General features: G+C 37.4%; 2 protein-coding genes and 1 pseudogene across 2 annotated transcripts; 1 reads left to right on the plus strand and 2 right to left on the minus strand.

Annotated features, from left to right (window-relative positions):
* Positions 1 to 10,620: 10,620 nt before the first annotated feature.
* On the minus strand, positions 10,621 to 12,032 carry LOC103868367 (ubiquitin-conjugating enzyme E2 variant 1D). The gene is made up of 4 exons (XM_009146475.3): positions 11,753 to 12,032; positions 11,427 to 11,566; positions 11,160 to 11,285; positions 10,621 to 11,073 (listed from the first exon to the last, which is right to left on the minus strand). The coding sequence occupies exons 1-4, from the start codon at positions 11,784 to 11,786 to the stop codon at positions 10,933 to 10,935; spliced, it is 441 nt and encodes a 146-aa protein (XP_009144723.1). The 5' UTR covers positions 11,787 to 12,032; the 3' UTR covers positions 10,621 to 10,932.
* A 213-nt stretch (positions 12,033 to 12,245) lies between these two features.
* LOC103868368 lies at positions 12,246 to 16,039 on the plus strand (annotated as a pseudogene).
* An 8,732-nt stretch (positions 16,040 to 24,771) lies between these two features.
* Positions 24,772 to 26,658, minus strand: LOC103868369 (pentatricopeptide repeat-containing protein At2g33760-like). Its single transcript, XM_009146476.2, has one exon. The coding sequence runs from the start codon at positions 26,656 to 26,658 to the stop codon at positions 24,772 to 24,774; it is 1,887 nt and encodes a 628-aa protein (XP_009144724.1).
* Between the last annotated feature and the right edge of the window lie 288 nt (positions 26,659 to 26,946).

Here is a 26,946-nt window from a genome sequence, read left to right on the forward strand (position 1 = left end):
AACCGTATTTGCTTTGATATTAGATATCAGATTTATTAAGATTAGTTGCATTAAAAGGTCAAAATAAGAACATTTATTATGATATAGTTAGAAAAATATAAAGTAGAACAAAAAATAATAATTAGTTAATAATGGGTGTAACAGCCTTTTCACGTAGATTTTTAGATAGTTCTCTTTTAATAATATATAGATTCAAACTTTTGAATCAAGTTGTAAAAGGCAGGATTGCTACTTTTAAAAAAAATCTTTCTTAACCTAGTATTTTAAACCTATTGAATAGTTCAAATTAATTCTCAATGTGAGGTTCAGTCCACAAATTGATTATTTTCTGGATATTCAAATGAGGCCCTATATATTTATGTAATGAAAATTATAAATTTTATACATAATAAATTTATTTTAACATGTGCTATAATATATGTTTAAATTTGTATAAATTTTATATTTTTAAATTTTAAATTTTAAGTGAACTATATATAATTAAAAAAAATCAAACATAATTTGCATAAACACATAGTTGTTTTTAAAAAGATTAACATAATATTTTTGATATAAATATTCGATGTTGTCTGATACCATAGAACCTTATATGCAAAAACTATTTACGCTACAATTGTAAAACTATGAGATTAATATGATATAAGGCCATCATTTATTATATTTTCCTATTCAGTGTGGTATATGTTCGTAAAGTTTGAAGAAAATATATTTTTGTTAATGGAAATGATCCATTAGATAATAACATGTGGCCCTAATCATAAAAATTTGAATCTAACGAAACCTAACAAAACAAACACGTAGTATTTTGACATAAATGAAAACGTAGTCCGGTTTGCTACGCCATGGTATTCTACGGGTTGTTATTAAAACTGATAGGTTTAAGTTTTTTTTTTGAACGAATATAGGGTTAAGTTATGATTTATTTGCTTGTATATAATAGATTAAATTAATAATGAAAGGGTCCAAACAATCTTTTTAAGTAGATTTATTAAAACTCCTTCCCTTTTAATAGTATTGATAGCTTTGATTTTCAAGTTTTTGTGCTTATAAGAAAATAATATTAGTTTTATGTTAAATGTTAAAGTAATATGTCAAGTTACTTCCTTTATTTTTAGTTTACTTTAACTAATATGTAACTATTTTTTTATTTTGAATGATTTTTTTTGTTGAAAATAATGATATTTTAGAAACTAGTAAGCTTTTTTATTGATTTTTCATATTTTGACTGGTGGTTTTAAATCATTAGAGGCCACATTGAGTGATTTATAGACTCAAATTTTGTATAGCATATATCTTCAAAAAAAAAATCTTTGAAACAAAATTTACAATTTCATTTTTTAAAATACTTTTATAAAAGTTTTATAACTTTATTATAAATTTAGAGGATTATTTATAGTCTATATACAACTAATTTGGAAATAAAAACAATGCTATCTAAATTCATGTATATTAGATGTTTGAGTATTACGATTGGTGGTTTTATACCTTAGGTGGACGCTCTCAATGGTTTATAGCCTCAACTTTTATATAGTATAGATTGCACTGGACCACTAAACAATATCAAAAGAATAAATTAGAAAAATATCATACGATAAAGCCTGATTTTTCCGTGAAATTTCGTTTAAACTAGAAAAGGCCTCCGGTCCAAATTAGTCCAAAATTGGGTTCAATACAGCATAATTAGAAAGAGAAAGGGCTTGCTTCGGTAATTCAGAGGCCTCGATGTCAGCGACCGAGAAAGATGAGAAAGCTATATCTCGACAAAAACAGAGACGATCTGCTGAATATCGTTGATGATACCACATATTTTCTTCACCTAAATGTCATTGTTTATATCTCTGATGAGCGTTGAGCTGTCAGAAAGCATCATGAGCCTGATATGTTGGTTATTTTATGAGTTTTTGTTGTTGAAAAAAACAATAACATTAACTGAAATGACATGTCAAAAGCTTTTTTTATGATTGGCTGATTTCATCAGATGATGTGGACACTAGATGTTGAACTTATTGTCCTTTTAGTATTAGTAGACTTTGGTCCCCTTCGTTCGTATAGTTTTGATAAACATAATAGCAAGTATGTCGCTGAATTTAATTTCAACTAGAGATTAATCCGCACACCAATGTGGATACTATTTTTTCTTTATAAATTAGTATTTTGTTTTTAATCATTAGTGTTATATATTTTCTATGTGTCATCATATAATTAATTGTATAAGTACTTGAATATTTTTAGGTTCATATACATCACAATCGAACATGAATCAAATCGGGTAATATGGTTACTTTTGGTTATTTGGTTATTTTTAGGTTAATATAGTTAGTTTTAGTACAAATATCTAAACCTAGTTCAGATACATTAGTTTGGATATTTTTATGTTTCTATACATCAAAAATGAATCCATCCAAACTTGGGAAGACCCAACTTTAAACCAGTAAAGATAATTAATGAAGCAGTTAAAAACAATGAAAAATTAATGTAAAAGATATAATAAAACAATTAAAAATAGGTAACTACATTCTTGTGTACTTTTTTAGTAAATGATGTCAATTTAGTTAGAAAAAAAATAATAAATGAAGTTGTAACAATTAATTAAAAAACAGAATGAAAACCTGTAAAAAAATCATTTAAAATAGACAAGTATTGTTTTGTGCTTTAGTTTCAATAGAAAAGAAATGTCACCATCTTTAGAAAAACTTACATCTAGACACACATTTTAACTTTCTATTTACACTTAGAGACACAATCCACTTGCCACACACTTTTTGGTTATCTATTGTCACTTATACCCTTTAGTATTCTTTTTTTTACCTTTTAATACTCTCTCTTGTTTCTTTCTCATCTCTTTATCCTAACTAATCAAATTTTTTTCTCTTTCTAAAAATAGACATGTCTTTGTGGGGTTGATATAATACTTATATTGAGATCCATCTAAAAGACACATTCTATCTTTCCTTTACGTCTGAAGACACAATATTATTTGACACACTTTCTCTTGTACGGTGTGCTATTTTCAGACCAAAATTGTCTTGCTTTTGACAAAAGAGAAAGCGCTTGGTTTGAGGTAGCTAACTATAAGGAAATTGGTTTATGGATGTTTACAATAAATTGAATATTTATTACGAGACTAGTTAGTTGTATGGGATGTAGTGAATTACTTTTGGCTGTTAGATCTGTTTTCGTAGAAGAAGATCCAACGGTCTAGGATTAGCTTGATAGTGATTTTTTAATGACTAAAGTTCCCCCATCACCTTTTATTCATCATTATTTAATACTTTCAATATGTAAATATATAAAATAAAATATTGACGTTAAAATAAAATATTTTTTATTTTTATTTTGACATCCATATGTATATATATTATAATACTTCAATTTTTTTAGTATATATTAACATTGTGGACAGTTTTCTGGTGGATACATATGTTGTGGACAAGTCACGTCACTACAAGAAAACGTAGCAGTAACAACGGCGTTTTACGAGGAAATAATTTCCTCGTAAATTTACATACGCTTTACAACGCAATTACGACGAGACATAACTTCGTCGTAAACTCCATGGTAATTTACGACGAAACGTTTTCGTCGTAAAGTCAATGTAAGTTTACGACGAAAGTACATGGAATGCGAAATAGTTGTAAACGTTACATCGACATTACAACGAATCGTGTTACCGTTATATAAAGGTGAAAACGTGTATTCAATGTGCTTTAACTTACCTAAATTCGTTGTAAACGCGTTGTAAATTTTCTATGTAAAATCCATGTAAAACTTACCATATTTCTCTATATATATGTCATTTCCCACAACTCTCTTCCTCACAACACACAACTCTCTTCCTCACAACACACAACTCCTCATTCAGCCACCAATTACTATTTCGAAGATAACGATAACGAACATGAGTCATTCGTCTGTCTGCCATTCAGTGGAGCGACAAGGAGAAAATGGAGGGAAGTGCAGTTGGTTTATACTTGAGTGGAACCTCCGACCATCGTCAAAGGTTCCTCTCAAGTACAAACCAGCTGCATTTCCGTCCACTTTCTCCTTGTCGTTCCACTGAATTGGCAGACAGACGAACGACACAGGTTCCTTATCGTTGTCTTAGAAATAGTAAATGGTGGGTTAACAATGCAATTACGACGAATCCAACGAAACCAAATTTCGTCGTAAACGCCATGTAATATTACGACGTAAGTACGTCGAAAAGAAAACTTTACATCGATATTACAACGAATCATGTTACCGTTATATTTAGGTGAAAAACTTATCGAAGTTCGTTGTAAAGTCGTTGTAAAAAAACTATGTAAAATCCATGTAAAAGTTTCCTTGTAAAATCGTTGTTATATTTCAACTACCCAACTCGAAAATTTCTCTATATATATGTCATTTCCCACAACTCTCTTCCTCACAACACACAACTCTCTTCCTCAGAAGACCCAAACGGAAAAAAAAAATTTTTTAAAAAAATAGAAGAAAAAATGGTCGGTGGCGGTAGTATTTACGAGTTACGAAGTTGGATGTATTTGCACAAAGATTCCGACGGGAGAGTGACGAATGCATTTCTGAACGGGCTAGAGACATTCATGCACCAGGCGGGCTGTACACCGATCACGCAGGAAAGCGGTAAGATGTTCTGCCCATGTTCAAAATGCAAGAATTTAAAATTTGCACGTAGTGAAACTGTATGGAATCATTTAGTAAACAGAGGATTTACACCACAGCACTACATTTGGTATCAACATGGAGAGGGTTATGGGGGAAATGAAGCTAGTAGTAGTAATGCTAATTTTGAGGATGCTCATCATAATGAAGAACTGAATCATGTGCATAATGAACATAATTATCATCAAGAGGAGCAGATGGTAGATCATGATAGGGTTCAAGATATGATTAGTGATGCATTTTTAGAAACAACTACAACAATAGCAGATGGAACTGGAAATGTAGAAGAACCTAATTTGGATGCAAAAAGGTTTTATAAAATGCTAGATGCTGCAAATCAACCAATCTACACTGGTTGTAGAGAAGGTCTCTCTAAATTGTCTCTAGCAGCTAGGATGATGAATATTAAAACGGATCATAATTTACCTGAGAATTGCATTGATGCATGGGCGGAGTTGTTTAAAGAGTATTTGCCAGAAGACAACGTGTCTGCTGAATCTTATTATGAGATTCAGAAATTGGTTTATAGTCTTGGGTTACCCTCGGAGATGATTGATGTTTGCATCGACAACTGCATGATCTACTGGAAGGAAGATGACAAGTTAGAAGAGTGTCGATTCTGCAAAAAACCACGATTCAAACCGCAAGGCCGTGGGAGGAATAGGGTACCGTACCAAAGGATGTGGTACCTACCAATTACAGACAGATTGAAAAGATTATATCAATCTGAGAGGACTGCTGCGTCGATGAGGTGGCATGCCAAACATGTCCAGAGAGATGGTGAGGTTGCACATCCATCAGACGCAAGAGCGTGAAAACATTTCAACAAGGTACACGGAGATTTTGCTACAAATATTCGGAATGACTATCTTGGGTTATGCACCGATGGATTTAGTCCATTTGGAATGTCTGGTAGACAATATTCTTTGTGGCCAGTCATTCTTACGCCGTATAATTTACCGCCGGATATGTGCATGGAACAAGAATTTCTATTTTTGACCATATTAATCACAGGTAATATATCTCATACTATTATATTAATTAAGTAAGTGTTTAAGAATATATATATATATATGTTTTTTGCAGGTTGATTATGACGATCCTTATTATCCCGTATGGTTTCACGAATTGGTTCAAGGTCCAGTTGCAAAGGTCACCACATCACCTATGTATTTCACACGAGGATTTACCTTTCACACATACGAGTATGGGAGACATCGGGCAACGAGTAACTACGGAATATGTGTGAAAGGTGAAACAGACTTTTACGGGATATTGCAGGAGATTATTGAAGTGGAATTTCCGGGGTTATTGAAGCTAAAATGCGTCCTCTTCAAATGTGAATGGTTCGATCCTGTTGTGAACCGAGGGATTCGGTATAACAAATTTGGTGTTGTGGATGTCAATTTTGGGAGAAGATACAACAAATTTGAGCCTTTCATTTTAGCTTCACAAGCCGAGCAAGTTAGCTTCCTTCCTTATCCTCGGCTTCGAACTTTCGGGATAAACTGGGTAACTGCTATCAAAGTTACACCTCGTGGACGCATTGTCGTTAGAGAAGAACCGCCCTTGCAAGAAGAAGACGCTATCACTGAAGTTGAGGTACCAGAACAACCAACTGATGAAATCCTTTTGATCGACCCGCAAAACTTTCAATATGAAGATATTCCCGAAGATGCGACAGATGAAGCACGTGAAGACGAGTTCGAGAGAAGCGACGATGATGATTGTAATGATAGTGATGAGAACGAAAACGATTTAGAGTGATGTAATAGTGATGAGAACGAAAACGATTTAGAGTGATGTAATATATGTATCAAATGTTGGATTTCTCTATTGTAACATTTTCTAAAAGAAAGAGTAAGAAGTAGTATGAAATAAGATATGATGTTAGATGATATGTGACTTTGGGGTTTAGGGATTTCATTCTCGGTGTTTAGGGTTAAGCGTCGTAATTTCGTCGTAAATGGAAAAACGCGGGCCTGGTAATTTCGTCGTAAAACGAAAAACACGGGCCTGGTAATTTCGTCGTAAATGAAAAAACGCGGGCCTGGTAAATTCGTCGTAAATGGAAAAACGCGGGCCTGGTGAATTCGTCGTAAAATTACGTCGCTTTTACGACGAATCCTAATCTATATAAGGGGACGCCGAGAGCGAGGCTGCCTCGCTCATTCCTCCCAAATTCCTTTGCTCTCTCTAAGGTAAACTCTCTCTTCTCTCTTTTTTTTTTTTTTTTAAATTAGTTTAGGTGATTAGTTAGGTAACGGAATTAGTTTAGGTGATTAGTTAAGTAATTAGTTTAGGTGATTAGTTAGGTAACAGAATAATATTTTTATTATGTCGTAATTGATTAAATTTATTTTAGTTTTTTTAGATGGCTCCTAGAAGAAAATCCAGAGCACCTAGCTATAGAGATTTGTTTGGCGACGATGGTTCCGGTACATCTTCTTCCTGTCCATCGTCTTCCGGTCCATCATCCTCCACCGCAGTTCCAGACTCTCAGCCTTCTCAGAGAGTTGCTTGGAGTCCTCCTCCACCGCAGATGCCTCCACCGCAAATGCCTCCACCGCATATGCCTCCACCTCCTCCTCCAGCGGCTGCACCTGAGCCTGTCCCAGAAGGTGCAGTTCATCCGGATTTGCGTGTGCCTTCATATGCCCCATTCGCGAGATATACGGTAGAGGATTTGCTTGCCCAGCCTGGACGGGAGGGTTTGGATGTTCTAGACCCCGATAGACCCCGAGGAACTTATTGGTAAGTTATTAATTTTTATTACATTAAAATTTAAATTATTTTTATTTTTAAACGGTTAAATTGTTTTCCTTTCAGGTTTGGGGCTAACAACCGTGTTGGCCGGAGCGTTTCGAAAACGATTAAGGGTTACTACGACGGGGCATATCCGAACTGGAGCAAGACTCCAAATCACGTTAAGATCACTTGGTTTAAAATGTTTGCGGTAAGATTTTTAAATTTAATTAAATTTTCACTTTTAAATATGTATATATTTTTTAAATATTATTATTAATTGTAATTTTTTCAAATTTTTTGTGTTTCAGCAAAAGTGGCATTGGTCTTTGGGAATCACCGAGATGGTGAAGGCGGAATTCGTTGCAAAAGCAAAGATCCGCCTCTGCAACACAGTCTCCGATTGGAAGGACAAGTGGGAGCTCGACGGGTATGAGGGAAAGCCCACTGAGCTCACGAAGGATGTGTGGGATGGCCTCATCGCCTACTGGAAGCACCCCTCTTCGATCAAAAAGGCCAATTCGTGCTCGGCTTCTCGAAGAACGAAGGATAAAGATGGTAATTTGCCCATGCTTCACAGAACCGGCCAAAAACCACATGCAGGCATCCGTCTAGAAGTTGTAAGTTTTGTTTTTAAATATTTATTTTAAAATATTCAATTAATATAATTTTTAATATTTTTTTTTTGTAGTTGGAGAAGACGGGAGTCTTACCATCTCTGTCTGACCTATTCAAGATGACTCACGCCACATCCGACGGAGTTTTTGTGGATCCTGCATCTGAGAAACTCGCTCAAGCAGTGGCTACTCGGATTGAAGAACGGGAGACGCAACTAACTCAGGAGTCTCCCCATGGATTACCCGTCACATTGTCCACCGAAGAAGCCGACAGAATCTTCGAAGAGGTAGTACAACTAAAAATTTTTGTTTACATTATTTTTAATAACTATATTAATATATGTTTTAATTTTATAGCTGGCTCCTAGAAAGAAGGGACGAATAGTCGGTATAGGCTCTGTTAACCAAGTTGCAAGGGCAACTTCGTCATACACTTCGAGACGGGATGAAGAGACTTCTCAGATGAAAGCTCGAATGGATAGCCAGCAGGTTCGTTTAGACTCTCTTGAGGATTTGCTAGACGTGATGGCCGTGGGAAACCCGGTTATGCAGAGAATGTTGAGTCAGAGACGAGCCGCTCTTGGGTTGCCAGTACGAGATCCCCAAGAGTCCGATCCAACCCGTCAACAGCCGAGCAACCCCACCGACTACTTCGATGATATGTAGTTTTTTTAATATTTCGGTTTGTATTATGAATTTAAATATTATGACTTTTAAATGCTTTTTTATAAATGTTTTTTATTTTCATATTTCGTTTTAAAATTAAAATTATTTAAAATTCTGAATTTTAAATAAATTCAAATTTATATATATATATATATATATATATATATATATATATATATATATATATATATATATATATTTGAGGTTAAAAACAATATTCAAAATATATTATAAAACGAAACGTCGATGTAGGCTCGACGTAAACATTTACAACTGATTACCGTCGAAAATAATTACGAGTCTTTTACATCGAAGATTTTACGTGATCTTTACATCGAAATGTTACGTGGAGTTTACATCGAAACATTTACGAGGGTGTTACAACGAAAATGTTTACGTGTGCTTTACATCGAATCCATTACGTGGAGTTTACCACGAAATTTTACGTGTAGTTTACGACGAATCTCTGCCCTGCGCTTTACGAGGAATATATTTCGTCGTAAACTTAACAAGTCATTTACGACGAAACGTCGGTTACGACGGGCGTTTTACGACGAAACGTGTTTCGAGGTTCATTCGTTGTAACACCCCGTTTACGACGAAGTTACAACGTATATTGCCCTCGTAAAAAATATGTTTTCTTGTAGTGCGTGAATGTGTTTTTATAATCAAGTTTGTGGTGGACGTATTCTTATGGACGACAAGCTCTTACAATTATAGTTGTGTAACTATGATTGTTTGTGAAGATAATACATGTAGAGAACATATTGTGACGTTTTGAAAGAGAGAAAGGGATTAAGCTTTTTTTGTGGACACGATTCAGTGGAAGCAGCTTCTGTGGACACAATTTATGTGGATACAAAAAATGTTATAATTTTTTTGTGGACAAGTTTCTATGGACAAAATATATTTGTATCCATATATATATTTTTGATATTTTATTAAATAATTTCTAGTGGACATAAAAAATGTGGATATGAGTTGATAAAAAAATTATTGTTATGGATTAAAATAAATAATTAAAAGTTTGGGATAAAACCAAGAGGATCTATAAGCAAATTAGAAAATGTTGGGGTCAAATTGCTGTTGGGGTCAAATTGCATAAATCCAAAAAAACGGAAGGACCATGTGTAAAATAGAGTAATTTGACCATTGTTGCTTCTAGAACTTTTTCTGTAACGGAAGCGACGACGAAGACTTCGGGCAGCTGTCACGGCGGACCTCCACTGTATACATCTCCACTGTATCCTTCCTCACGTCTTCCACCACAACCTCTCCCATATCCACAACCGTCTCCCCAGTGCGGTATCCACGATCACGTCCTCTATCCCACCACTTTTTCCATAGACTGAGCCTCGTCACCTTGTCGATAGGAAAAAAAAAGGAGAATTAGGGTTAGGAATTAGAAATAGAGAAATATAAACTGGTGAGATAAAGTTTTTGAAATTTGAAACAAAGAAGAAAAATAAGGAAGAAGTTTGGTTTTAAAAGTAATGAGAGAGAAAATGGTTAAGAGGGTATATTGGCCATTCAATACTCATAAAGTGTGTGTCAATCAGAAAGTGTTTGTTTCAGAATAACAACATGTGTGTAGGTGTTACTGCGTATGACCTTTTTGGCTTTTCCTTAACATTTGCAGAGGTAGCTACAGATTTTTTAAGAAAATTTAAATAGCTTAAGCATCTCTAGTCAAATATGCACATTGTGATATTATCTAACTACATGATAAGAGAAGAAACATTAAGTGGAAGTCTACTTTGAAATTATGCTATAACTTTGCATAGTAAGTTACAAAACCTTTGACATCAACCGCGAGAAACAAACCTCACGGGTAGAATCGACCAACAAGGTTAGTGTTAAATACTGAAATCGTATATGTAGTGTTTTCATGTCGAATGATTAGTGTTTGGCAGAGATTGCAAATCAAGAATGACGACACAGAACATCAACAAGTACAAAATAACAATTTACAAGAGATTTTGGACCTCTCTCTCTCTCTCAGTCCTCTCTATATGCAACTAATAATTAAATTCAAAAGATTGAACAGATGGACTGGGGAAGACGCTGTTTTTGATAATTTGCACACAAGTAGAAACTTCATGATCAATCGAACAACATCACCACCATCCACATAGACCATTTTTTTTTATCATAAAAAGCTTGAGAACGACAATGGATTTACCCCAGATACAAAGTTTAGTGTTAGAAGGGGGCAAAGATGTTTTCAGCAAACCAGAAGCTACTAGAAGGAAGTGCCTTCTGGAGGTTGAACAAGCTTACGGTTATGCGACGCAGTCATTTCCTTCTTCAGCTGTACCAGTATATCTTCCATTGTGTACTCCCTTTGCCAGTTCGCAAGAAGCCCGAACTTCTTGGGATCCACCTATACATTACAAATGCATCTTCAGACAAAAGTTACCGAAAGGAACGAGTCAGAGAATGGCAGGATGATGATTTTATTATGAGTACCACTCCTGTTTCATGGTTGACACAAGTCATGTTGATACGTGAATGGAACCGGACAGTGGGAGGTTTCTCAGGGTAATCTTTGTCACAAAAGAGCTTCAACTGATAGATCCTACCTTCATGAACAGTCTGCTCATAGAAGAAGATAAAAAAAAAAAAAAAAATAGATATCTGTAAGGACAAGCAGAAACAAGAACCTTAGTGCTAAAGAAAAAAGCTTAGGATAAGAGCATTGATCAATGCTTATTAAAAGGAGAAAGATATAAGTACGTTGTGAGGAGCGATGATAGTGCCAGTCCAAGAGCGCATGTAAATGTCATCACCATCATCCATTCCGTAGCTCACAGTTCCATCTCCAATACCTTTCTCCCCACGTTCAAGCTCCTCCAGCAGCCGGAAATTCCTCGGTACTATATTGTTATAACAATCCATATTCAAACACATGAATCATAACACTAGACACAATCACAATCTTGAGACATCATCAAGTCATATTATCATTGACCAGGCAAATCATCAGAATACGGATTTCAAAACCCTAGAACAGGAAAATCAAAACGAGAAGAAGAGAGACTAAAGCAATCGAAATCGTTTACCAACAACACTCGTTCCTCCGGAGCCAAGGGTCATATTTGATCAAACTCGTGGATTCTATTCGATCCGATCCGATTTTGAGATCTGATCGTGCAGAGACGAGAGAGACGAGAGAGACGAGAGATGAGGCAACGAAAATCAAGAGAGAATCTTGTACAATGAGAGAAAGCTATCTTTAAGGGGTAAATCGGGTAATTTAGGGAAAAATGGAAAAAGTGTTCAATTTGCAACTTTACTACCCAGAAAATTATTTTCTAATGTATAATCCGTTTGAACCGAGTTCGGTCGAAACGAGTAAAGAGATACGGAACTTGCTGGTGCATTAGTTCAAAGGTGTTTTTTAATCGGTGAACGGTAAAGTTACAAATAAGAAAAGTTTGATCTGAAAGTAAGTCGATGCTCGGGGAGCCATGGCCGGAAAAATACAAATCGGCGAGAATCTAAAAGAATAAAACTCTAATTCTAGCTATCAAATGAGTGTGTGTATGTTCGGCTTCCTCTCTCCTTCCCTTTATAGCTGCCGTTTTGTTCCCAATTTTAGGTATGTCTGACCTAATGGGCATGTTGTGGTCGGATTGGACGTTGGGGCCGAGCAATCTCTCATGGGCCGATTTGGAGCACTTCTCTGAGGCGTCGAGCGGAGGGCTGAGCTCCAGTCGTCGCTTAGTCGGGAGCCGTCAACTTGATCCGGTTTCTTGGGCCGGCTTAGCGGATCAAGTCTCCTATATGATGGGCTTTGTGGAAAGATGTAATTCATCTCCTACAGTTTGTCCCCCTTAGTTCACTCATGATAAGCGTAGTCGATCTTAGTGAATTTTTCGAGCTAGGTTTAGAAAATCGGAGACTCTGTTGGAGTTCGATGATGGCCCTATCGACTATGCAGCAACTATGCAATCGGGACCGTGAGTAGGGGCAGCAGTATCGCGGTCTGTCGCCGGGTTTCCTTATGGTTTGGTTCAACTATCAATCGCGAATCAAATATGGTTCGTCTTAACCGATTATTCGAATATTCGGTTTGCCTCTAACCGATTTCCGGTTTTCCCCTAGAAGTGGAAACGTCGCGAAGAGTGGAGGATGAACTTTAGCGGTTTCGTGGGTTCTAATAGCCCGTTTAGACCTAATGATGACGCCTCTAGAGATCTGTGCTCTGCTTCTTATAAATAGACGGGTGTGTGTCATTCTCTCTATTCTTCTCCGCATATCCATATACTTTCTCTCTCTTCTCTGCTTCTCTCTCTACACTGCCTTTTCTTTCGTCATGTCAAGTTGGTCACGCGAATTGCGCTAGTCATGGCATCCACGAGAAAAGCATATGTCAAGTCATAGAGTTGTGTTAGGTTGGACAATCCTAATATCAGATTCAACACGTCTCGAAGAAAAAAATATGATATGAAGTTTACAAGCCCAAAATATTATACATAAGGTCCATTGACACAAACGAAAGAAAAACATACATTCTTATATCTTGAAACAAGTGATTAGCAAAAAATATCCAATCTACACTAGTTCCGCTATGGTCCTTCCTACTGATCACCTGCAGGAAATGGTGAGGAGCGAGAGAACTAGTTTCACACCGTAACAATGTTTTGGGCTATCTCATTCTTTAATTGTTTTGGGCTAAGGCTAACATATTGTTTTGTTCCATTTAATTGTTAATTATATATGCTTTACGATGTTATCGTTGTTACTATATGAAAACTGAGAATGAAATTAATTCAATACAGCCAACACTAAAAATATTAAAGGATTTATTTACTTCTTTTGGTTTTAGTCTTTAAAGAAAAAAACAATTTTCAGAAAATATTTGTACGCAGTTTGGTTATGTTAATATCCAGATTATTAATTGTTACACTACATTTAAGTTATTTTGGTTAAATTATGTTTGGTTCACTCTAAATTATTCAAAGTAAATTATTTGATATGATAAGATATGAAACTCAAGTAAAATTCTGTTATAAATATAATACTTTATTAATTTATAACACACAATTTATTCAAATAGTATGAGCGAAAGTTCCGACAAATATTCTTTTTGTTTAAAAAATTCAATAAATGCTAAAATAATTTACAAATCATAATTAGTAAAACACTAAAAATCAAATAAAATCTCATTATAAATTGAAAATCTAAAAAACAATATGTTAACATAAGCACTGACATGAAAAGCGGGAACCTAATAATTTTATAAACCAAAATGAATTTCATAAATAACGGAACATTGACTATATCTCTGGATCGAAGAAACAAAATCTAATGAACCGTACAGAATACTGAAAGGCCAAACCTATGTTAGCATGTGAAAATTATAATTTCATCAGAATATCTTTTCACCAAATATAAAAGTTTCAAATAAATTATTTAAAAAACACTGAAAATTATAAAACGTACATTATCATAACTTATTTTATATTCAAAATGATAGTTTTTAAAAAAAAAACGTATAAATAAAAATTATATAACAATAGACTTTGTTCAACTTAATGGGCGTAAAATGTTGGGCCTAGATATATTGGATCTCAGTTATCCTGTACGGCCATAAAATCACAACTCTGAACCCTAACGGAAGTTTAGACTATTAAGCCAATTATGATTCCTTTAGCTACCAAAAACTAAGCAAGAAGAAACCCTAGATTCTGCACTTTTTCCTTTCGAAACCATGGTAAGCTTTGTCTGGAACTTGCTGTTTTTGGTTTCTTAAATTTAGTTATTGAAAGAACTTTTATCGTTCCGATTTACATTCAAATAGAGAATCCACAGTTTCGAAATCGTATTATAGGTTTAGATGTTATGTTATTTGGATTTTTAGTAATTATAGCTCTGAGTCAGTCTCTCTGACAAAATGAGAATCTTTTTCTGAGATTATATGAAATTTTCCGGTGATTTGGATTTGCAATTTAGCACTTGAAGTATCGATTCTCTAACAAGTGTTTAAGATGTTACAAAAACCGTGTGATGTACGTTTTGGTGTGAAATTTATGGTGTAGTCGAGGAGAAAGACGAGAGAGCCAAAGGAAGAGACAGTGACTCTTGGTCCAGCTGTTCGTGATGGCGAGCAAGTCTTTGGTGTTGTCCACATCTCTGCTTCTTTCAACGACACTTTAATCGTCTGTAACCTAACCCTACCCTTGTTCTTTCATTTTTGACCAAAGTAATTTTTTTTTTTTGCTGAAATTTTGTAAATCTTCAATTTTTCAGCACGTGACTGATTTGTCTGGACGTGAGACACTTGTTCGTATCACTAGTAAGCATCTACATGCATCTCTCTCTAGTGATATGATTTAGCTTATCTATAATTTAGAATGGATTGTTTTATTTTTTCTAATATGGTCCGTGCACTCTCTAAGATGAATTGTTTCTATTCTCATCACACTTGAGAACTTTAATGTAGTCTTTGATATAAAATTGATTTCCTTGACTTCGTATTTGGCTGCTATTAAGTTCCTCTTTAAATTCGGTGTTGTTAGACTCTATTCTTATGAGGCTTCTAATCTTTGAGGAAACTCGATCGTTATTATCTGTTATGGGAATTTGCATTGTTCTTGATTGAAATATACCCATTGCCTTTTAAATTGTTGTATTTTATGTTATGTATAGGTGGGATGAAGCTGACAGCCGACAGAGATGGGTCCGCACCTTATGCTGCTATGCTTGCTGCACACGATGTTGCTCAGCGATGCAAGGTATAAGAGCCTAGAGAATATGCTTCTCCAAGCTTATGGTTTTGTAAATCATTTTTTTTTTGTAATTGTAATCGATTTTGTGTGTTTTCAGGAACTTGGAATCACTGCGATGCATGTGAAGCTTCATGCAACTTGTGGTAACAAGACCAAGACCCCTGGTCCTGGTGCTCACTCTGCAGTCAGAGCCCTTGCGCGTTCTGGCATGAAAATTGGTCGCATTGGTAAATAAAAACAAATTCTTCATCTCGAGTAATTTTATTGTTATTGCATCTTAGAATGAGAACAAATATCTAACATTGTTATTGATTTTGAACACAGAGGATGTGACCCCAATCCCAACGGACAGACAGTACTCGCCGAAAGAGTGGAAGAAGGGGAATGAGGCTTTGAGTTCTTTTTATGGAGTCATCTCTATATTCAGCTCTCTCCATCTCTTTCTGTTTCATTTTGTTTTCAGATATTGAAATTGAGTTTTTGATTAACTATATGTTGTAGTCTCAACTCTTAACATATTTATCTTGCTGCTATTCTCATAAACATTGTCTTGGATTTTGTTTGCAACTATTTGCCAAGTCTTAGTTTCCAAATCTTTAGTTAGTGGTTGATGAACTTATAATTGCAATACTGAAACGTTTTTTTTAAACTAATTACAAACTGGCAAAACCATCTTTTTCTTTAAACGGCAGGTTCTTTTTATTCAGAATAGACTCTTGTTCATCCTTCACACCAGGAGCAGATCAAGTTTAAACAATCTCTGTATTAGCGTCTTTGGAACTTGGGATAATAGAAAACTGTTTTATTTCTCAACAAAGGAAGCAGTTGCCAAAAGTGATAGAGGACATGGATGAGTGCACTTTCTGCCAAGGTACTTCATGCCGTGAAATAAAGGCCATACCCTGATCATAATCCAACAACCACAGGTTTGGTTTACTTCAAGTAACGTAGATTGAGTATAGAAACTTGGAAGAAAACATACTAATGGACTGAATTCTTAGAGACGCCATTGATGAGATGGGTTGGCGAACAAGCCATGCTACGAGTTTGAGATGACAATGTTCGGTGGATTAGATATGAAAAATTTCAATTTAAATTGTCGAATCAACGGCTCTTTCTCTCTCTAGGAAAGTGCGACTGTCAAGGTGATAAGGCTCCGTGCTCTAGATCCGCCGTCGGTGGGCATCACGCTCTCCGGTGAGAACTCTCAGCCCCCTCTCTTCTGCTACTCTGTGTTCTCTGATGTTCCGATGCTCGTCAAGAAAAAGAAACCTCGTCCGCCTCTGGCTCTGTCTTTTAAAGTCCTCCATCTAGCGCGTGCTTCCAGAAGGAGTGGTGGAATGGGCATGAGGAAGAACAAGTCGATCTCTCTCGCCGGTCTAGGCGTAGCTGTATCTGGGTCTTCGCACCCTCCGACAAATTCTTCCCCGGCTACTTTTCCTACCTTATCTGGATCTGGATCCGCTCTAGTTGTTAGCTCCGGCTCTGGTGGTGCTCTACTGCCATCGCTGGGGGTTTCTTCTTCTACCCTGGTACCTGATTTTCCTCCTTTGTCGGAGGTTTCAAACGGCTCTGCTGAATCTCGATCTGTTCTGCTCGGAAGCTCCGCCGATGGTGGTATGTTGCCGTTGATTGGGGCTTCTCCTCAAAAATTTATTCCTCCCAATTCTGCTGGGGATACAATCAGTCCTGAGAGGAATTATGCTGCGCTTCTTAGGAGTTCTGCTCAGCTTCAAGAGATGGGTTCTCCTTCGGAACATGTTTCCGGTGTCCCTTTTGTCCTGATTCCAGACGAGAACATCGAGGCTGCGAAGCTGGAATTCAAAGACTTCATCTATGCTCGTTTCCATGGTGATTATCCCACCATGGGAAAGATTATTGGGGTGGTTAATGCAGTGTGGGCAAGAACTGGCCCTAGGATCTTTGTTCATAATCTTGGACAGGGTATGTATCTTCTACGGGTCAACAATCCAAAGACTCTTCTATCGCGGACCTGTTGGAATATTGGTGGTCTGCCTATGTTTGTGGCTCCCTGGTCTCCCGACTACTCTCCTGAAGAACCTCCGCTTACAAGCGCAATAATTCCAGTTGAGATGCGGAATGTTCCCTATCTATTGTTTAACAAGGAGAGTTTGAGCCGTATAGCAACAGCTCTTGGCAAACCAGAGTCCCTAGCTCCTGAAACGGAACGCAAGGAAAACTTCGAAGTTGCAAAACTTTATGTCAGGGTTGACCTTACTGCCCCACTGCCTCAGAAGATAGTCTCAGGTTTCTCAAATGGTAGGGAGGTTCAAATTGATGTTTCATATCCTTGGCTTCCAATCAAATGTGATGCGTGTCAGCGTTTCGGTCATAAGACAGATAGATGCACTTTTGGAGTCTCTGTTGGTTCATATGGACAACAGAGTAATAGGAAGTTCGTTCCTGAAACGTCAAGGAAAAGATCTAAATCAAGGCCTGGACGGTCTAGAGATAAGCTTAAGGAGAAGGTGGTTACTCGTTATGTTCCGGTGGTCCGTGCTAATGATGAAGAGGTTGCTGGTGAGCGAAGTGGCATTGATGTCCTTGTGCAAGACCCGGCAGTATCTACTCGGTTTGGTGATGCAGAGATTTTAGAGGAGGGTGAAATTTGTCAAGAAGGACTGACTGAAACTGCAGTCGATGCTACGGTCTCTGAACCGCCTGTGGTGGTACATCATGAGGGCATAGAGGAGTCTGACCTCCATAGGGTTACTATGCCTACGTCTGAAGGGTTCGTGCTGGCTACCTCAGAAATTGATGATACGGTCTCTGACCCGGTCTCTATGGTTTTTCATCATCAGGATGTTGAGGATCTTCATAAGGATGACAGCGAGGGTCCGTCGGTTTCTGCTCCTGGCTCTGCTCTTGGAACGGTGGTGGAGTATACTTCTCAGATGATGTCTGCCCCAGCAGATACAGAATTAGGTGACAACAGTGATCCAACGGAGGATCCAGACAACCCCTTCGTCCTGGTTAAAAACAGGAAGTGTGGCCGCAGGGTCACCAAACACAACTAAAATATAGATATGTGTTTTTTTGCGTGGAATGTTCGTGGACTGAATAGTGAAAGACGCCACACCATGACCAAAGATTGGATTAATATCCATAGGCCTTATTTTGGAGCTTTTTTGGAGACTCATATTTTGGAGAATAATAAAGAGAGAATTTTGAGAGCTATTCCGAGGGATTGGAACTATTATGGAAACTATGAGGCAAATGATTCAGGTCGTATTGTTGTTGTCTGGGATCCGAGGGTTACAATGTTTATCTACCATGCATCAGCTCAATCAGTCACCTGCGGAGTCACACTCCTGTCTGAGAACATTACCTTCACGGTCACTTTTGTTTATGGTTTCAACTTGTTGGAGGATCGGAGGAGTCTATGGGTCAATCTCGTGGATTTACAGGCTACAACTCCGGTATCAGTATTTCTGTGGTGTGTCCTGGGTGATTTCAATCAGATGCTGCGTTCATCCCACCACTCCAATCATCTCACTTCGCGTACTGACGACTCTGGAATGGATGAAGCGAATCTTGGTTTGCAGGATGCTCAACTATTTGAAGCTCAAGCAAAAGGGTTGCCCTTTACTTGGAGAAACTGTCAGGATGATAATCCAATCTCCACAAAGATTGATCACACTTTTATTAACCAGTCTTGGTCTTCTTCCTTCCCTGACTCGTTTGCGGACTATCTGGATCCTTCTCAATCTGATCATGCTCCCTGCCTATTTCGTATGCCCGCCATCAGACGCCAGGTTATCAAACCTTTCAAATTCTTTCATCATGTTTTAGATCATCCGGAGTATGCTGAGACAGTTAGTGGAGCTTGGAATTGTGAGCATATTATGGGTACGGATCAGTTTAAACTGGTTCGCTCCCTGAAGTTATTGAAGAGACCACTGCGTAAACTCAACAAGCGTAACTTCAGTGGTATTTCTCAGAGAGTTAAAGCTCAGAAAGAAAGGGTGGATGACTTACAGCGGCGTTTACTTACCTTACCTGAAGAGTCTACGGCGCGGGAAGAGCATTTAGAGCGGGACAAATTAAACATTCTGCTGAAGGCTGAAGAGAAATATTATAAACAGCGATCAAGAGTTAGATGGGCCGGTCTTGGAGATCGCAACACTCCGTTTTACCATCGTGTAGTCTCTAATCATGCCTCAAGAAATCACATTCATTTCCTCAAAGATGCCAATGATAATTTGCTTTATGGAATGGACGACATTAAAGGGCATGCTGCAGATTATTTTCAAGGGATCCTCGGGTCAACTGATCTACCCCTCTCTCCGGCCACTGCGGATGAGCTTCGTAATCTTCTACCTTTTCGTTGCTCCGAGCTTCAACAGAATTACTTAAAGCGGGAGGTTACTGCAGCTGAAGTTAAAGCAACTTTATTCTCTATGCCTCTGAATAAAAGCCCGGGACCAGATGGCTTTTCTGTTGAGTTTATTCGTGCCTCTTGGGATACTGTGGGCGGGGATATCATCAAGGCAGTTTGTGAGTTTTTTAGGAATGGACGTTTGCTCAAGGACATGAATACTACAGCTATTTCTTTAATTCCTAAGAAGCCTCAGGCTTGCTCGCTGGGTGACTACAGACCCATAAGCTGTTGTAACATTGTCTACAAGCTCATTTCCAAGATCATCGCAAATCGCCTAAAGCCTATCTTGTCGAAGTGTGTAAGTCCAAATCAGGCAGCTTTCCTGAAAGGACGCAGCCTTGGGGAGAACGTTTTGTTAGCAACTGAACTCATCAAGGATTATAACAAATCCTCTTGTCTCATGAGCGCTATGCTGAAAATAGATATCCGCAAGGCATTTGATACTGTCTGTTGGGACTTTGTGATAAAGGTTTTGCAAGCACAGCAGTTCCCTCCTATGTTTATCACTTGGGTCACTGAGTGTATCTCCTCTCCACGCTTTTCTGTCTCCATTAATGGAGAATTAGCGGGGTTCTTTGAGGGTAGGAAGGGCCTCCGTCAAGGCGATTCTATTTCTCCTTACTTGTTCATTATGCTGATGGAAGTACTATCTCTTTTGCTGAACAAGGCTGAGGCTGATGGAGCTTTTAAGCTTCACCCACTCTGTGCATCGCCTAAGCTTACCCATCTTCTGTTTGCGGATGATCTACTCGTTTTTTCTGATGGCTCATCTGAGTCTACGGCGGGTATACAGGGTGTAATGCTTAACTTCAAGGATTGGTCAGGGTTAGATACTAATGAATCAAAATCTGAGATTTTTTATGGAGGCTACACAGAAATCCAAGCATTTGTCCTTACTGATCTCTCAGGTTTCAAGCGTGGTGACTTCCCAACAAGATACTTAGGTCTACCTTTAAGTCCCAAGAGGATCTCCGCTGCTACTTTGCAACCTTTTTTGGACCGTATAACTTCTAAACTTCATTCCTGGACGGTTAAGTTTCTGTCGTTTGCTGGAAAGGTTCAGATGATATCTTCGGTTATTTATGGAATGGTCAACTTCTGGAGTTCGATTTTTGTTCTTCCCAAATGGTTCTATGCTAAAATTGATTCTCTCTGTTCTGGTTTTTTATGGAGGAATAACACCTCTTCTGCGGCGGGAGCACGTGTATCCTGGGCTGATATATGTAAACCTAAGAAGGAGGGTGGCCTTGGTCTTAGAAAGCTTGAAGATTTCGAGATGGTCTTCAGATTGAAGAGGGTGTGGCTCTTCTTCACGGCCTCTGGGTCCTTATGGGTTCCCTGGCTGCAAAGTAACAGATTTGGTGGGAGAAGCATTTGGCTTGTAAATGACTCGCCGAGGTTCTCGAGAACTGTTCGAAGTATGCTAGATTTGAGACAACAGCTTCAGCACTACCTCCGTTGCGACATTCGTGATGGGAATACAGCTCTGTTCTGGTTCGATTTTTGGAATGATTTGGGTCCTCTGTATCTTCTCTTCGGAACCTCAGGGCCTGCGTCCCTTAGGATCCCCATCAATGCTACTGTTTCGCAAGGGGTTCGTGATGGCCACTGGCACTTACCACCTGCTCGCTCTGAATATGCTGAAACGCTTCAAGTTGTACTAACCAGTATGGAAGTTCCATGTGCCGCTAATGGTAGTGACGTCCACTTGTGGCGACTGCAATCGGGTGGCTTTGGTGCTTCTTTCTCTTCTCCAGTTACTTGGGAGAGGTTGCGTACTCCAAATCCGATGGTCCGGTGGACTCAGTGGTTTGGTTTAAGGAGGAGATACCCCGTTGTTCGTTCATTACTTGGACTGTTTTTCTAAAAAGACTTCCAACACGAGATAGATTGATCTCTTGGGGAATATCTCTTCCACCAGGTTGTGTGCTATGTTCTAATGCTGATGAATCTCATTCCCATCTTTTCTTTGAGTGTTCGTTTGCTGCTGTCGTTTGGAATCATTTTTGTGGCAGGTTCTTGGCGTCTATCCCTTCCTCCGTTGCAGCAGTGGTGGCTCATTGTGATCAATTGCGGGGAACTCATGCTTCGCGGGCGGTAGCTGTGCTGAAACTGTTGAATCAAGTTATTATCTATCACCTATGGCGCGAGCGGAATGCCAGAATCTTCAGAGATGTTTCGATGACTCAAGAGGCATTCTTTAGGGTGGTGGATCGTGCTATGCGAGATAGGTTGCTGTCGCTCCCAGCTGTGGCTGCTCCTTCTCCCTCCCTTCTCGAGCTGTATTTATGGATTGTCTCACCATATAGTTAATCTCCCTCTCTCTCTCTCTCTTTGTTGTATGATGATCGCTCCCTGTTCGTTACTCTCTTCGTCTCTCCCCTTTTCTTTTTTGTAATAAGTTGTGTTTTTCACAACATGTAAAACTCAGAAAATGGTTATAAATCTTAACATTTAGACCAAAAAAAAAAAAAAAAATTTCAATTTTATGATTGCTCATTTTGTTTACTTGGACGTTTACGGACCATCAGATCGTGAGGAGAACTCAATTTACGGTGTTAACTAATAACTATAGTTTCCTCACTTTTTAGCGAGACACCTCGAAGTATTTTAGAGCACTTGATAGGTTCACTTTTACATGGATTTCTCTAAAAGCCAATAAAATAATGAATAGTCAAAGAAAAAGAAGCTAAAAGATGAGAAAGTGTTATAAGTAAAAAAGAGAAAATGATTCGGTGTATCTTTTTTTTTTTTTTTTTGCAACAAACAGCTATTTTATTACTCAAACATGAAGTGGTCTGGGTAAACAGACCGGAATAGAACAACTAATAAAACAAAGAGATCTGTGAAAAGATCGAATATTCCTAGCTAAAAAATCAGCAACCAATAAAAGATTCGGCGTATTTTATTCCATGAATAATGAATCATTTATATAGGATTACAATAGCTTTAGAACTAAGTATAACTTGGAGAAAAAGTAAACTTGACAATCAAGTAAATCTAACACGTTCTATAAGGAATATCACACAATATTCAGAACAGTTTTTTTTGATGTTCATTATACTAAAATGCTTTTAAATGTCGTAGATGTTGCCTCATTAAAAAATTTATCAAAAATTTCAATGGAAAAAATTATGGTTTAGGGGAAAAAAGTACAGCACGAAATGATTTCCTCTCATGTATAGGTTGAGACCTTTGAGGCGATATAATCTGATAAGATGAACTGACTTTTTGGATGTGGCAGTCAGGGGCGGATCCAGAAAATATTTTAATGTGTGGCACATTATATATTTATAAAATCTTATCGTATATATATATATATTATAATTTAAATAATAATTCAATTTATTAATATATAATTAAAATTTTGTAAAGAATAATTATTTTTTTAAAAAAATCACTTTAAAAAACTTGAGTCAATTAATAAGATAAACATATTTTTATATCAAATACTTTTTATTGGTTATTTTAATATGTATTAAAATAAAGTTAATAAAATAAAACAAATAAAAATATTTCTTTTGGAAAAGGTAAAAGCTAATATCAACGCAAAAGAAGAAAAATAAATCTTTTTCCATTATATAGCAAAAAAACAAAGAAGAAGAAAGGACTATTAGATCTAAAAGGAAGAAAAGGAAACGTATTTTATATTAATGTGAGTAAATACATTAAAGTAAAAAATAATTTGAAAAAAAAAACACTCAGGGTGCTGGAACATGGGTTGGATGTGGCACCTTTTAGCCATCAAACCATCAGAGCTGACAACATCAATATGTTTCTTTCTTTATATTAGACATTTAGTATGTGGCACATGCCACACCCTCTCGAAGGGTGGGTCCGCCCCTGGTGGCAGTGTGTAACGCCTTGTTAAATTGATAAGTTGTCACTTGAATGAACATGTAAGACACATACATCTCTATTCTTATGCGGTTCATGAATCTTCCTACGACTTGATCATTTTCTTTGATTCTCTTGATCTCATAGACTCCAAAACGGTAATAGATTTTTATCTTTGAAATTATAATATCTCCTTTGGGTGTCTAGAGTTTATGTGTTTTCTGTTGCATCGTTAAAATTTTGTCACGGAAAAATTCAATGGGATAAAAACCATGATAAGAAAAAAGAGTACAACCACATACATTATCACATTTTTTCTCCTAGAAACAATATCTTCGACGTGTGTATTCTGGTAAAATATATATCTTTAAGAAATTGAGCTTAACAGAATAAACTCTTTTGATTTCTACTATAATATACAGGGTCTTTAGACTTCTAGTCAATAATTCTGAAAATAGTATGACGACCAAATAAATATGAACTACAAATAAGTTGTGACAATGTACCTACCGTTGATCCAAAGTCGGGGAGGTTGAAAGTGAAAGCCGGTTCTGTGAAGATAGTTCACTACTTCCAAGAACATTGACTTAGATTGCAATTTCTTGAAAATTTTGTGAGATGCATGGACGCTATTGATGGTATTAGTGCTTATATTGATGAATACAAGCAATAGTAACGCATAAATAATATTTGAAGCATTCATTGGTGTAAGAAAATTCTACAGCTATTTATTTCAGTTTGATTTTCATTTTACAATTTTTTATTTATTTACAGATCGCTTTGTAAATAAATAAATAAAAAAAATGTAAAATTAGAGAGGAATGGTGGTAATTCATAGTCGAAGAGCTTTCTCTAACATAGTGACCCTTGACTATGCGATATTTACTATATTTTTATGGGCGACAAACCTATATTTCCATAGGATTATCTTTGCATATGATTTCAAAGAACTGTTCTTGGCGGTTAAGAAGCCACATCAATGGCAGATTGCTGATGAGTTGAACAGAGTATTGTCTTTAATTCAAGATATATCAAATATAATTTCATCGGGATTTAACCATGGTGTCAAGATTCAACTAACCTTGTTACAAGAAGGAACAAGTTGAAGTTACCAATAGTCTCCACATGAGCAAGAACCTTCTTTGAAGCAATGAAACCGATTTGCATCTCTTACAATAATCTCTCGCTTTGTAACCAATGATGCAAACTTGAAAAAGCTATGGCAGTCACCACATACTCTGAGATTCTTCGTGATTCTTAAGAGACTACCTTCAGGAGTCGCAATCAAACCAAACGCTAACGCTAGCTTTTCGCTATGTAAAGATAACATCCCGACTTTAACCTCTTCATCGACATCATGCAACACAAAGTTTGTATCAGGGACAAAACCCGCCTCTTCAAGCTTCTCAGTCAAGTCCCTGAGAGCATCATATATCTCTTTAGACTTAGGATGAGTCCTGTCCCCAACCTTGAACCTATGTGTTCTGTTATTAGCTTCAATCCAAGTATAACCGGGGACTTTCTTTAAACCTCGTTGGTTCATCAAGTTCCTAACTTTAGCAACCTCCTCCCACTTACCGTCGTTTGCATAAATGTTAGAGAGTAAAATGTAGTGACCTGGGTTTTGTGGCTGTAGCTCAAGCAAGAACATAGCAGCCTTCTCTGCCATTTCTACATTCTTATGGATCCTGCAAGCTCCGAGAAAGGAACCCCATAAAGTTTCATCTTTTTGAATAGACATGGTTTCAATCATCCCACTAGCCTCAGTGAGCCTACCAGCTCGACCCAAGAGATCGATCATACAAGTATAGTGTTTCACGTTTGGCCTAACGCCGTACTTTGTCATCAAATCAAAAATCTCGAGACCCTCTTTGACAAACCCTGCGTGGCTGCAAGCATTAAGCAGAGAAACAAAAGTGATCTCATTAGGAGGTAACCTTCCATCTCCAACCATCACATCAAAAAGCTCAAGAGCCTTAGTTGCTTTCCCGTGATACCCGTACGCTGCAATCATCGCACTCCACGAGATAACATTTCTGTCCTTCATCGAATCAAACATCTCTCTCGCAGCATCAAGGTTCCCACATTTCGCATGCATATCAATCAAAGCTGTTCCAAGAACCACACCAACAGGAAAATTCATCAAGCGGATGTAATCATGAAGTATCACCGCCTTGTGCAAAGCTCCAAGCTTAGCACACGCGTTAACGATGGTGACAACAGCAGCTCTATCAGGGACAATCCCTTCATTCCTCATCCTTTCGAACAAAACCCACGATTCATCAGGCTTCCCTGAATCAGCACACGCACCAATCATCACGGTCCAAGTCACAAGGTCTCTCTTAGGCATTTCATCGAACAGCTTACATGCATCATCAATCTCTCCACATTTCGCGTACATATCAACAAGCGCAGCACAAACATAACAGTCCAAATCCATGCCAGACTTCAACGCTACTTTATGAATCAATCTACCTACCACAACATCTCTCTTCTCTCTGCAAACCCTAATAATTATAGGCAACGTGTAGTTATCAAGATTCAAACTTGATCGAAGAATCTCTCTGAAAACCCGCAAACTATTGACGAAATCGTTAGTTTTCGCAAACCCACCAACCATAACGCTCCAGGAGACGGGATCCTTAACGCTCATTTCATCGAACAGAGTCTCTGCATCAGCTATGGCTCTGAGTTGAGAGTATATGTAAAGGAGCTTGTTTGCGACGGTAAGGTCTTGTAAGAAGCCATTGACGATTGCTCGCGCGTGGATTTTCCCAACCTCTGACACGTTTTTGCAGGTAAGGATCGCGGAGATGTAATCTCTGGTGTCTCGAGAGACGGAGACGTTGGGAGATTCGGGTAAGTTCGGGTGATCAGTGAGAGGAACATAGGAGGATTGTTCGTGTGAATCATCCGCTGAACAAGTGGAGTATCGCACCTTGGTGGTGGCGTTGCTCCAGAAGGGATGAAATCTACCTCTGAGATTTCTCAACATGATGAATGAAAAAGGTTTGTACTTTCTACTTATTTGAAATTTGATTACTATTTACATGAACCGTATATCACACACAATTAGACATAGGTTAATATTTTTTGACCAAAAAAGAAAAAAAAAACATACGTTAATATTACGGACAAAATAAATATCTTATATATTAAAATAGAAGTTATAATTTCTTTTATTTTTTGATTTTTTTTTTAATTTGGACCATCACTTAGAAATCTTATCAAATATATTTTATTAAGACTAATAATACATAAAATCTTTAAAATACTTTAATCA

This window comes from Brassica rapa, chromosome A05 (genome assembly GCF_000309985.2).
Source record: "Brassica rapa cultivar Chiifu-401-42 chromosome A05, CAAS_Brap_v3.01, whole genome shotgun sequence".
Taxonomy (NCBI): Eukaryota; Viridiplantae; Streptophyta; class Magnoliopsida; order Brassicales; family Brassicaceae; genus Brassica; species Brassica rapa.